We start from the raw sequence: 11328 nt of genomic DNA on the forward strand, positions 1-11328 counted from the left end.
TTTTCCCCTCCTAGTGAGGGAGACACGGAGCTAATACCGCCCCTAGAAAAGGAAGAGAAGCAGAATCACTCGAGCGCTTCCTTCCCTGAGCTTCCTCCGTCTTCACTCACATCTCCGGACAAGGGACGGGGAGACGCTTCTCAGGACAAGTAAACAGTCTTTCATGAGCAGTAACAGGGCCAGAACAGAACCTCCTTTTTTTAATATATATTTTTATTTGTTTTGTCCCTATACCAGTGTTTTCACACCTGACCGGGGCTCCAGGATCTTCAGTGGGGGGGTGACTCATAATTGTATCTGAGGCAGAAGTGGAAGAAAGGAAGAAGGTAGAACACCGATAAACGTGTGAGAAAAAATTCAGCTGGGATCACTACAACAGCCCAAGATCACCAGGATCCCCCTCTTCCTTCTTTCAGCTTCTCCCTTTCTCTTTCACTCTCTGCACCCCCTAGTTGGGCAGCACTGCCTAAGAGCATAGGACACTGCCCTCGCCAGAGGGCCTCATGTTCTGGGGTGCCTCGGCCATGAGCCTCGCACACACACGAAGAACATGAGCCAGTCAATCGAGTTCAACAGGGCTTGAGCCAGCTTACACAAAAGCACTTTAATTGACAGTATACAGTTCTCCAAAATATAGTTTTGTAAGAAAATGGCAATAATTAAGTATAGTCTTTACAAACAAGTTTCTCAGTAAATTCCAGTGTACTTCAGACCCCTGTCCGCGAAGACACATGCTCCCCCAGTCACCTGGGCAAACTAACATTCACTAATAACAAAAAAGACACACATCAAATAGTCATCCCCTCCCTTCCACTCAGTGCTGGGTTTTCACCAAACCTTGTGACAGTGATAAAAGAGAAGTCATTGCTTTACTCTTGCCCCCTCTGCCTTCCTGGAGCTTGCTTCCTTTGATCCGTAGTCCTGCTAGTAGAAGATCCATATGTAAAAGCTCATTCAAAACTGTTTCTTAACAGAAAAGTATCACTCATTTAAGTCTTAGACCTAAATAACTCCGAGCAAGCGTAGACCAGTATGGTTCCTATTGTGGTCCTCGGGCTCTCCCTAGCCTTGCAGCAGGACATGATTTGAGAAAGGAATTCTGTCCTTTGTGTCGTCCTGGTGCCTGTTCTTAATTTATGGATTCAGTCTGAGGCCCACAGCACCGGTGTTTTAATCCTCTCTCTCTTGCTAAACATGTGATTTTGGCCAAGCGACTTCTGTCTTTCTGGGCTTCAGTTTCTTTTTCTCTAAGAACAAAACAAAGATTGGACTAGGTCTCTAAAAGCCTCTCCCTAGGACTAGAGTGTCTCCAAGCCTTCCTGTAATAGGCTAGGACTTAGCTGGGGAGGGGGATTGAGGATCGCATTTAAAAATAAAAATGCCTGATCTCTAAGAAAAATACTTCGTCATCAGCTTGTCTTGTATTTCACTTTTCGTTGGAGAAAAACAAACCAAAAAATTGTCATTTCTAGTGAAATAGACATTTACATTTACATTCCTGCTCAGAGAAAAAAAAGCCACCTTAACTAGCAAATGTTTTTACAGTGTATATTCGCTTAAAGCAGTGCTGGGTAGATAACCATGTAGCTGTGGTATTTACGTTATTAAGAACTATGTATGTATGTATCAGCTTGGACTTGTTTTCCAAAGTTTCTTCAGTATATTGTCAAAAAAAGATTAAAGCTCAAGAAGAGGCTTAAATAAACTTCCTGCTGGCTTTCCTTATAACAAGGGAAAAAGAGAATCTGGCGTCTAGACTAGATTAAACCCGTATTCTGTCCTACGACGCAAAGCCTATTCTGTACCTCCTTCATGAGCACTGCTGCTGCCCTCCTCATTCACAGAGCAGCGTGCTTTCCCACTGGGTTTCCATCCGGTCATCAGACTCCTGATTTCTGGCCCTTTATGCAGCTTAGGGAAGCCAGTCTGCCCCGGATCCCAAGTTGATAATCTCTCTTTGGCACAAGCTGTTCGAAGTCATGCTGAGTCCCTGGTGTTCCTCTTCTTTCTTCTCAGCCCCAGACTCTGACTTACCAGACAGCACTGAACCCAGTGCGGTTGTGGGATGAAGGTGACCTCTGCAGATCCTTGGCTGTATGGCCTTGACACAGATGTCTGGTGGCAAGAGCAAGCCAAGGCAAGGTACTGAATGGATTCTGAAGTTGCCCTCAAAGGCTGGAGCCTCCCAGCCTGGATGCACCAGAAGGAGTATCTGAACCAGCCCAAAACTTCCCAAGGTTCTCCTTGGACGGAGCCACCATAGTCATTCCTCTTGACCAAGTATGATTTTACGCTAGTCCTTGCCGGTCATCATCTCTGCCCAAGAGGCCGTGGGGCTGGAGCCTTTGATCAGTTTGTGGAGGCGTACTTGCTGCCTCTGTCCGAAGGCCTGGCTGGTAAAATGTGACCCAGAATCAGCAAAGGAGTAGTAATCCAGTCCGGCCTCTTCCACAGAAACCCACAGGGTGGAAAAAATCAAATGCTGGGCAGGAAGGAAGCAAACAGCTCTTCCCAGTATAACAAGATTTCCTTTTTTCCCTCCCAAGCTAGCATGGTTCTCTACCCTGCCAACCTCCAGACACTGGAGAATCAGGGCAAGTAATTGTGGATCCTTGTTAGTCCACCATCTCTCTAGCTTTTGGGAAACTCACTGGAGGCTCTACGCTCTTGAACCCTAGGATATCAAGGGCCAAAGGCTATGAATAAGGAATCAAGGCAGCCAGGGAGGGATAGCAGTTCTGCCCATCCTCCTAGTTCATGCCAGGAAATTTACACCCAGGAGCAAGAGAGACCATGGGCAATGTTCCACAAAATCTGGGATCTGGGCTTCCCAGAAAATTGGATTGAACCCCACTCTGTCCAGTCCTCGGGTGCCTTCGCTTGGGAACTAATGGCTAAGCTCCCTCAAAACCCCTTCCCGGGACTGTTTCCCTGAGATGCCACCAGAAACCGCAGAAGCAGGCAGCCTGCTAGGAACACAGCAGAGGGGACACAGCAAGGCCCAGCTGCATGCCCGAACAGTGAGAGGTCACTGGGAACCCCACAGGCACCCCCAGGCTGCTCCTGAGCACCTGAAAATGCATCGCACTTTCTAGGCCTTTCTAGCCCTACAGCACAGGAGAACCAGGAGTCAATAAGATTCGTTAACTGAAAAGTCTCCCAGCAATTGGAGCTTTGGCTTGTGGCAGTAGAGGGCTGGACTAAAAACAAACAAATACAACAAAACTCTCAGCAACTTGAAAAGTCCCTGAGTTTCCTCTGGAACAGAGAGTAAAGCCTATCCTTCCTAACCACGTCGATCGATTGTCCGGTGAAACACCACTCTGTGGACTGGGCCCTGGGAAAGTCTGCCCTACAGCTATGGCTCTCTCTTGCTGGATCTCAGGGGGATCTCCGAACTCGGGGCCTCACCCCACCGACCGAGCAGTGAACAACAGAAACACTTCTTCAGATTTCAGTCCCTGGTGGGAGTGGGAGGCCAAAGGAGTTCCTGCCCTGGGTGATGGGCCAGGACCCATCCTGGGGGTGAAGGGCCTCCCCTTTTCTCTTCACCTGCAGAAGGATCCCTGAAGCAGACCTCGTTCACACTGGAGTCCTGTGTGGGTTAAGTCTCAAGGTCCCTAAGCAGATGCAAGGAAGCCAGAATCCGGAGCAAGGGCTTCGAAGCCACGAAGGTACGGTGTGAGTCCCAGAGGCCCTAGGGCAGAGGGGGGCTACAAACTGCGTGGGGGGGCGGGGCAAGCACAAAGGGGACGGACACACTGGCAGGCAAGGCTGGGGACCTGTACTTGGAAGGAATCAGATGTCCCAGAGACAGGATCTGGCCCTGCTGTCCCTTCCATCCCATCCATTGTCACATCGCGACTTCGTGAGCTTCACCCCACTGGGAGCAGCTCTGAGGGGAGGCGCGAGCGATGGCAGCAGTGGGGCGTGGCAGGAAAGCACACCACACCAAATGCGGGGATCTGTGTTTCCATCGGGCCTCTGTCCCCTCGGATGTGAGCTGAAGGGATTCTACCAGATGACCACGTGGGTGCACTCCCTCTCGTCTTCCAGCAGCACTGAGCTCAGGCACTAGTGGGTTATTTTACAAGAGGAATCTAGACTAGTACTAGAATGTGATTGGTTCGGTTTGAAAAGGGAAAATTAAGGCCCTGTGGGGATTGGGAGGAGGGACCCTCCAAGTCTGCTTCCCTCCCCCACCTTTCCCTCAGCTGGGAAGGATTCTCCTCCCCTGTCCAAATGGCACTTGAGGTGGTTCAGTCTGGAGCGCTGTGGTCCTGTTGGAGGCTGCCCGCGGACCTACTAGAGGTGCGTGTCTTCCTCCTCGTCAAGGTCATCCTTGGCCAGGTTGTCCAGAGGGACGATCCAGCTGTCCCCCAGCTCCCCATTAAGGTTGACCACCTTTTTCTCCTGCATCTCGGATGAGGTCTCCATCACTTCCAGCGTGGGATTGTCATGGTAACCGTTCTCCACTGTCTGCAGCTCCTCTGTTAGCCGTTGCTAGGAGAGGGAAGACGACCCAAGAAAGGGTAATTTTTGAGGGCTCATGGGCTTAATATTACACAAGTACCCCTACAATCTAGGAACCCCAGTTTGGGTAGGGTGTGCAATAAATGCTCTTGGAGGCCATCATGGCAGCTGGCCCGGCATCCTAGAATTCCCAGCTCGCTTGACCTTTACCCTGTTGGCAGCAAAAATGGACTCTGTTTTCCAGAAGCCTCCCGTCTCTTTTCCTCCATTTCCCCCCCCTACCCAAACTTACTCTCCAGGCACCTGCCTCACCCCACTGTCCTGAATCAGGAAGGACTATAAGAAAATGACTTTCATCAGGCCAGGTGACCGAGGACCTCTCTAAGCCTAAGCAAGATGGGTACAGCAGGACCTGTGCTGTCTCTGCCATAGAGAGGAGCCACCTGGAGGCAGTGCTTTCTCTGGTCTTTATCTGAGCTACAACCTGGGTCACAGTTATGTCACCCGGGAAGCTTTTAGCAAATACTCAGGCCCAGAGATTCTGTTTCAGTCGGTGTGTGAGGAGGCAGGTGTGGGACTTTTCCTAACCGTCCCCGAGGTGCGCAGCCAGGGCTGAGGACTGCATGTGGTGCAACTGGCATGATGGGAATTCGGGGAAGGCGGGAAAAGACCTTCCGGTCAGCCAGGTGTGTCCCTACCCATTTCTTTCAGGGAATCCTCAGAGCAGCTCTGCAGGGGTAGTATTATCCCCACACGCGGAGAAGCTCAGAGATGACAGGCGGTGCTCAAGGTCACACAGATAATCGGAGGCAGATCGAGGGCTTATCCCCGGTCTTCTGGACTCCAAAGGCCACGACCTTCCCTTCCCTTCCCCTGCACGCCTCTTCCGTCTGCCCTGTGACTTTGCAGTTCCTTCCTATAAGGGATGGTCTCTGCCTGTCAGAAAGGGCCCGTGGCCCACTCCCTTTTCTCTAATAGGGGTGTCACAGGTGGAAGTCATCTGGCAAACTGGTCTGTTTCCTCACCTGGTCCTTCCTCTGGGAGAGGCGCTGGTGGCAGCAGCCGTAGAGGGCGGCGACCAGGAGCAGGAAGGATGCCATGCAGACAATGGTGATGATGAGAGGCATGCTGAACCGGTCCTCGGTCTCTTCGGGGGGCCCTTGGTCCCCAAGCTTCATGTTACTGACTCCCACCTGCCAGGAAAGAGGACGTTATGTGGCAAAATACAGAATGGGGGTCACTCCCACCCGGTTATGAGCTCTTCTGCTTGGCGTTCTTGGGGGCCTAGCCCATCACCCTGCTGTCCCCTCTCTAACCCCCCATATTCCGGCTGCTCGCAGCTGGGATTCTTCCACCACGAGAGAGGCTGCACAGCAGAGGAACCGTCGACCCCCGAGAAGCGCTTACCTCTTTCAGCTCATCCCATTTGTCCTTCAGCGATGCATACACGTCCCCGGGCAGGAGGTGTGCTGTGGAGGGGAGAGATGCTGCTAGCGGTCCGGCTCAGAGGGAGGTGTAAGGGACGGAGAAGGGGCCCCAAGAGGAGGACGTGCTGTACCTCAGTCTCCTGCATGCTGTCTCTCTCGAGGGGCCCTGGAAGGGGGCGTGCCCTGACCCTTCGTAGGAAGCACCAGCCCCGACCCATATTCATGGCTCCCAAGTGGTCAAGCCCCGGCCCATCCCCCCCGCCCCCACTTAGACCCCAGCACTCCCACCCTCAACTCACTCTGCACAGTGATTTCTTTGATCGCCACTGCCTGGGAGTCTTGAACAGGTACCAGCAGTATATGGCACCTATCTTGAAATGGGTTGAAGGTGGCTTTTGCTGCTTGGCACAGAAGCGTGACCAGTTTGTCATCCGAACTGCCGTTCCCCGCCTATTGTGGGGAGACCACAAATGAGTCCTCAGGGATCAGGACAGCAGCCTCGGCTTGTGGGGCTGCCCTTCAGAGCCAAGGTCAGGAGAATGCCATTGCCTGGTGTGAACCTATTTCCTTCTTCCTTCAAGTGGGGCCATTCCCAGGCCTGGCAGAAGTCACGGGTTATGTGCTGTGCTGGGCCGGTCCCTGCCTTCTCTGACTCTTGCAGATCTCTCTCCCCTGGTCCCCTTACCCTGTTTATCTTGTCTGTGGCTGAACAGTGCCTCTCACCTGAGTGCCCCCCTCTCTCTCAGAGCTCTTCAGGGGTCATGACCTAATGCCCTTCTCGTTTCCCTAGAAGGGACTAAGGGGGCACTGCCCAGCAGCCTGACACTTGCCAGGTGCTGATGCCCAGTTTGAAGACCTCAGGAGGGGAAGCCCCAGCTCTCAGCCCAAAGTTGCAGCAGGCATGCCCTCCCTAGACTAAGACTCTAGCCACGAAGCCAGGAAAGGCCATCACTGAACAAGGGAATACAGGAGTATCTTGAAGAGGCACATGGGGCCATCTTGGAGCGGAATCTTCTATACTTCTCAACAGACGGAGCGTGGCTGACATGGTTTTAGGGCTTAGGGCGAGGAAGCAAAGTGTAGACAGCTTTTACTTGGTCCTGCCATGTCATCTAGAGGTACCCCAGGCTGTGTTTCTCTAACCTGATTTTGGAATAGGTACTGAGGTAAAGAAAAGGACTTGGCATGGCTCACCACGGGACCCCAAGCCATCCTGGGGTTTCTACCTGGGATTTCCTAAGCTCTGCCTCCCACTGACAGGGCTCCAGGGCTTCCAACCTTGCTTTTACGGCACATAGAAAAAATGCTGCTCCCACCCAGTCTCACAACCTGACACATTTTAGCCAAAAAGAGAGCGTGAGAATGGCTGGGCATGCACCAGCGTGATTCCTGCCTTGTCCAGTAAGGGCAACACTGTTCCCTTGAAAAATACAGTCTAAATGTACACTTTTGGAAAATTCTAGCAAAATGGGCACCCAGAAGGAAAGAACTGTAAAAAAAAAATAAAAAATACAGGTGGCATTAAAATGCTGTAAAGCCAAGTTCTCCATCCTTTAGAAACCCTATCGTTCAGTTCTATTTCCTAGGAGGTGTTTTCAAAAGTAGTCACTGACCAGGAGAGGGCAGCCATGAGCCACCCATAATCCTCAAAGACTAGAGAGTGGCAACAGCAACCCCGCTCCAACATAGCGCTCCCTCCCAACCAAATGTCCTCGTACACAAGCAGACACTCCCACCCGAGCACGCACACGCGCGTGCGCACACACACACACACACGCACCCCTTCTGAGTATAGGCAATGGCTGCCCCGATGCTCACGAGCTCTGACTCCACAGGCTGGAGAGAGATCATCTCTGTGCTGTTCTTCCACTGAGACTGTCCAATGAGTACATGGACCCGCGGACATAAAACCCCAGATTATCAGAATAGGGAACGTTCGTTTGGCTGACCGAGCCTCTTGTTTTCAACCGGGGCCTCTGAAGGCCAAAGAGATCAACTTAGCTAAATCACAGCCTGAACTACTAGGAAGGAGGTCTCCAGACTCGGAGAACATGTGAATCATCACATAGTGCAAGCCCAGGAGACCTGGGCTGGGGCCTTGTGGCCCCGCAGCAGCCCTGTGGGACTTGACTTAGGGGAGTCTGAACTTCACTTTGTCTGGCAGTTGGAAGGGGCCACTTCCCATGGAAAGAGCAGGGGCAGGAGAGTGAACACATTCCTCAGTTCGTTTTCAGAAGGAACACTCCATGCCCTTCTACCTTCCTTACCCCTGCTGCTAAACCACAGTTTGGGGGTGTAGATCAGGGTGGAGCCTAGACTGGCAGGATACTCACACAGAGGCTCGTTTTCGTCAAGTTCAGGATGAGCATCTTGTCAGTTAGCCCTCCAGGAGATTCACACTTTATCTAGAAGAAGCAGTCACTGGGATTCAGCTTCAGGCTGAGCCTGGCAGGGTCCCATCCCTGACCCCTCCCTTCCTCCCCCCTGGGTGGAGGACACAAAGGAAGGAGCTCCTGACAAGCTGGGGGGTGTGACTGCACAGAGTTTCATAGCCAGGTGTGCTGCTGGCTGGTCAGCTGTCTAAGCCACAATCTGGCAAAGCCAGGGAGAGGGGGTGAATGGGTGACAGTTCCCAACAGCCCTCGCCAGGGGCTCCGGGATGGAAGGACGGGTAGAAACACTCCTTAGAGCCCCTTCCATCTGAGGCTGGGCTCTCTTATCTGTCCCAGCCCTGCTGGAAGTACCCTGTCATCCACATGAGCCGAGGAAGGAGAGACGCTGGGGACTCGAGGGGCAACTGAAGTCAACTGGGTGGTGGGGCTTCTGGATCCCTCGACAGGAGACGTGGCCACAGGTCCTGAGGAAGGGCCTGCAGGATGCGAAGTCTCCAAAGAAGGGATCCCAGTGGTGGAGGAAGAGGTCCCAGTGGTGGAGGAAGAGGTCCTGGTGACAGCTGGTATCACACTGGATTTCTGCAGTTCTCCTTGTAAGGGAACCTGTGATGCTGTTAATTAGGAAAGCAAAGGCTCTGAGAAAAGATGGGTGGTACCTTTAAGAGCAGAGGGCAGTCTTGGGGCACCTGAGTGGCTCAGTGGGTTAAAGCCTCTGCCTTCTGCTCAAGTCGTGATCCCAGGGTCCTGGGATGGAGCCCATCATCCCGCTCTCTGCTCGGCAGGGAGTCTGCTTCCCCCTCTCTCTGCCTGCCTCTCTGCCTACTGGTGATCTCTCTCTCCTTCTGTCAAATAAATAAATAAATATTTTTTTTAAAAAAAGCAGAGGGCAGTCTCCCTTGTTCTTGTTCTTAGTTCCTGGGGCTTCTTTGGCCTTACCCCCCACCTAGCCCACAAGCTAGAAGAAGCAGGCTATGAGGAAGAAGAAGCAAACAGATGAAGTCATTTCCTGTACCGTATTCCAGGGTGGGTCAGACTGCGCAAGCCAGTGTGAGCCCCGATGCCAGTGACATCAGCAGCAACAGCTAATACTCAACGGGCACTCCATCTGGGGGTCTGTCCTCAGCACCCCCACGCTTACTTTCTTAGTTAATCCTCACAACACCCTGACGAAGAAGGTACCATAAATAACCCTCGCTTATAAATCAGGAAACCGGGCTCGGAGGGGCCTGATGATTTGCCCAAGGTCACATGTGAAGAAGCGGCCCATCAGGGACTCGAATCCAGGTGTATCCAGCTCAGAGCCCCAGCTCTGACTGCAGGAGGAGACCACCTGCAGAGAAGCAGGTGCACTGAGCACCAGTACGCGTTCTGACCACCTCCGGAGTTCTTGACAACCCCGACTCAGGTCCACACCGAGAAATTCTGATTCCATAGATCTGCCATCGGTCATGATCGTGAGGCCCATGATCCACCCGTGGGTTTTAAAATGTATTTACTGGGTTAAGATCAGCACTTTTAAAAGGGAACCAAGGACATGGGATGGAGTAGAAAGTATTAGGGCCCATCACATACAGGAAGAAATCAACACTGGTCAGTGAAACTATTATTATCAGTTACACATGTTGTTACGTGTGTGTTCTTCGTTTGTATTCCTGAATCATGGTGTAAAGCGAAATAAAATATATTTCCTGCTGGTGACTGCCAATTTGAGAAACACTGTTCTGGAGTACTACTGCCCCGCCAACGGCGACCACCCAAGTCTTACCCATGAATAGACTACTGGGTTGTTTGTGTTCAACTGGGCAGCCAGAACACTGGCCCCTCATCAGAAGAACCCAGCAGTGTTGGCCGGCGCCTGTCACTGAAGGGGGAACCTGGCCCCGAGTGAAGGTGCTGTATTCGCAGAATTTAACCCTCAGCATGAATTCTGTCTTCCAGCTCAGCAACTGGATAGAACGTAAGCATTCAGAAGGTTCTTGCTTGGGGAAAAAAAAAGCAATACTTGGGGTGCCTAGCTGGCTCAGAGGAGCATGTGACTCTTGATCTCGGGGTGAGGGGTTCAAGCCCCAGGTTGGGTGTGGAGCCTACTTAATTAAAAAAAAATAAAGAAAAAGGCATGACTTACTTGCTGTGGGAAGTGTCCCGTGGAACGTGGAGCTGGGGCCCGCCTTCGTGCCTAAACTACTGGGAGCTGCCGTGTTGATTTTGTCGAAAGGGCTCACCGGAGCCTTCGAAGGACCAGGGCTTGCACTTGCTTGGTGAGGGCTTGTTGGGGCAGCACCGGCAGGAAGAGAAGTGGGGCTGGAGGTGCTGGGCGGATCCGCAGGTGCAGCAGCAGCCTGCTTCCCGCCCCCAGGGGTCGTGCTCCTGGCGGGACCACCATGGGCCTCCCCGGCTCCCGCTCCGGCTGCCGGGGTGCTGGTGCTTTCGGGCTTCACGGTGTGAGTGGTTGGGGAGAGTGCCGTCTTGCCTACTAAACCTTGGCTATCCTCGGAGGCATCACTAGTTGCAACGGAGTTGCTGGAGGCCTTCCCATCCTTGTCAGTGGCTGTTTGGGTTGTGGCCGTCGTCACCCCTGAGCCGCTGGGTGCTGCTGGGGATCTTCCGCTGGTGGCAGCGGCCGTCGTCGTTAGCTCAGTGGTTGTTGGGGCTGTGGGTGACCCAGTGTTGTTCACATGAGTCCCCCCATCAATACTGGCTGCCGGTGCTGCAAGGGGCTGAGCTGCGGTTGTAGCTGTTCCGTTGGTTGGAGCTGTTCTGGCGGTTGTCATTGTTCCGCTGGTTGGAGCTGTTCTGGTGGTTGTCGTTGTTCCGCTGGTTGGAGCACGTTCTGTTTACAAAGACAGCACAGAAGCAAGTTAGGGCATTACCGGAAGCGTTTCTGGCCACACGTTCTCCCGCTCTTCCTCGGATCTAGAGGCCTTGCTCCCATCTGCCTTGGCCGAAGGCCTGGGTCTTCGATGTGCCCAGATTCTCCCAAGTTCAAGAAGCCTCTCCAGCCAACGAGAGTGAAGCAGAGGATGTCAAGGGAGATT

At 52.7% G+C, this 11328-nt stretch overlaps 1 protein-coding gene across 1 annotated transcript; it reads right to left on the reverse strand.

Annotated features, from left to right (window-relative positions):
• Positions 1-597: 597 nt before the first annotated feature.
• On the reverse strand, positions 598-8300 carry PODXL (podocalyxin like). The gene is made up of 5 exons (XM_080818559.1): positions 8234-8300; positions 6200-6350; positions 5881-5942; positions 5499-5666; positions 598-4503 (listed from the first exon to the last, which is right to left on the reverse strand). Exons 1-5 carry the CDS (start codon positions 8267-8269, stop codon positions 4306-4308), a joined length of 615 nt encoding a protein of 204 aa, XP_080674685.1. The 5' UTR covers positions 8270-8300; the 3' UTR covers positions 598-4305.
• Between the last annotated feature and the right edge of the window lie 3028 nt (positions 8301-11328).

The sequence above is a fragment of the Martes martes genome, assembly GCF_963455335.1.
Source record: "Martes martes genome assembly, chromosome: 11".
NCBI classification, from domain to species: Eukaryota; Metazoa; Chordata; class Mammalia; order Carnivora; family Mustelidae; genus Martes; species Martes martes.

Bases quoted from the DNA above. Each gene is read 5' to 3' on its own strand.
- PODXL (XM_080818559.1), bottom strand. From the start codon at position 8,269: ATGCTCATCCTGAACTTGACGAAAACGAGCCTCTGT. The intron at 6,351-8,233 runs GTGAGTATCCTG...TCCCCACAATAG, and splicing joins TGACGAAAACGAGCCTCTGT to GCGGGGAACGGCAGTTCGGA. The intron at 5,667-5,880 runs GTAAGCGCTTCT...CTTTCCTGGCAG, and splicing joins AATGGGATGAGCTGAAAGAG to GTGGGAGTCAGTAACATGAA.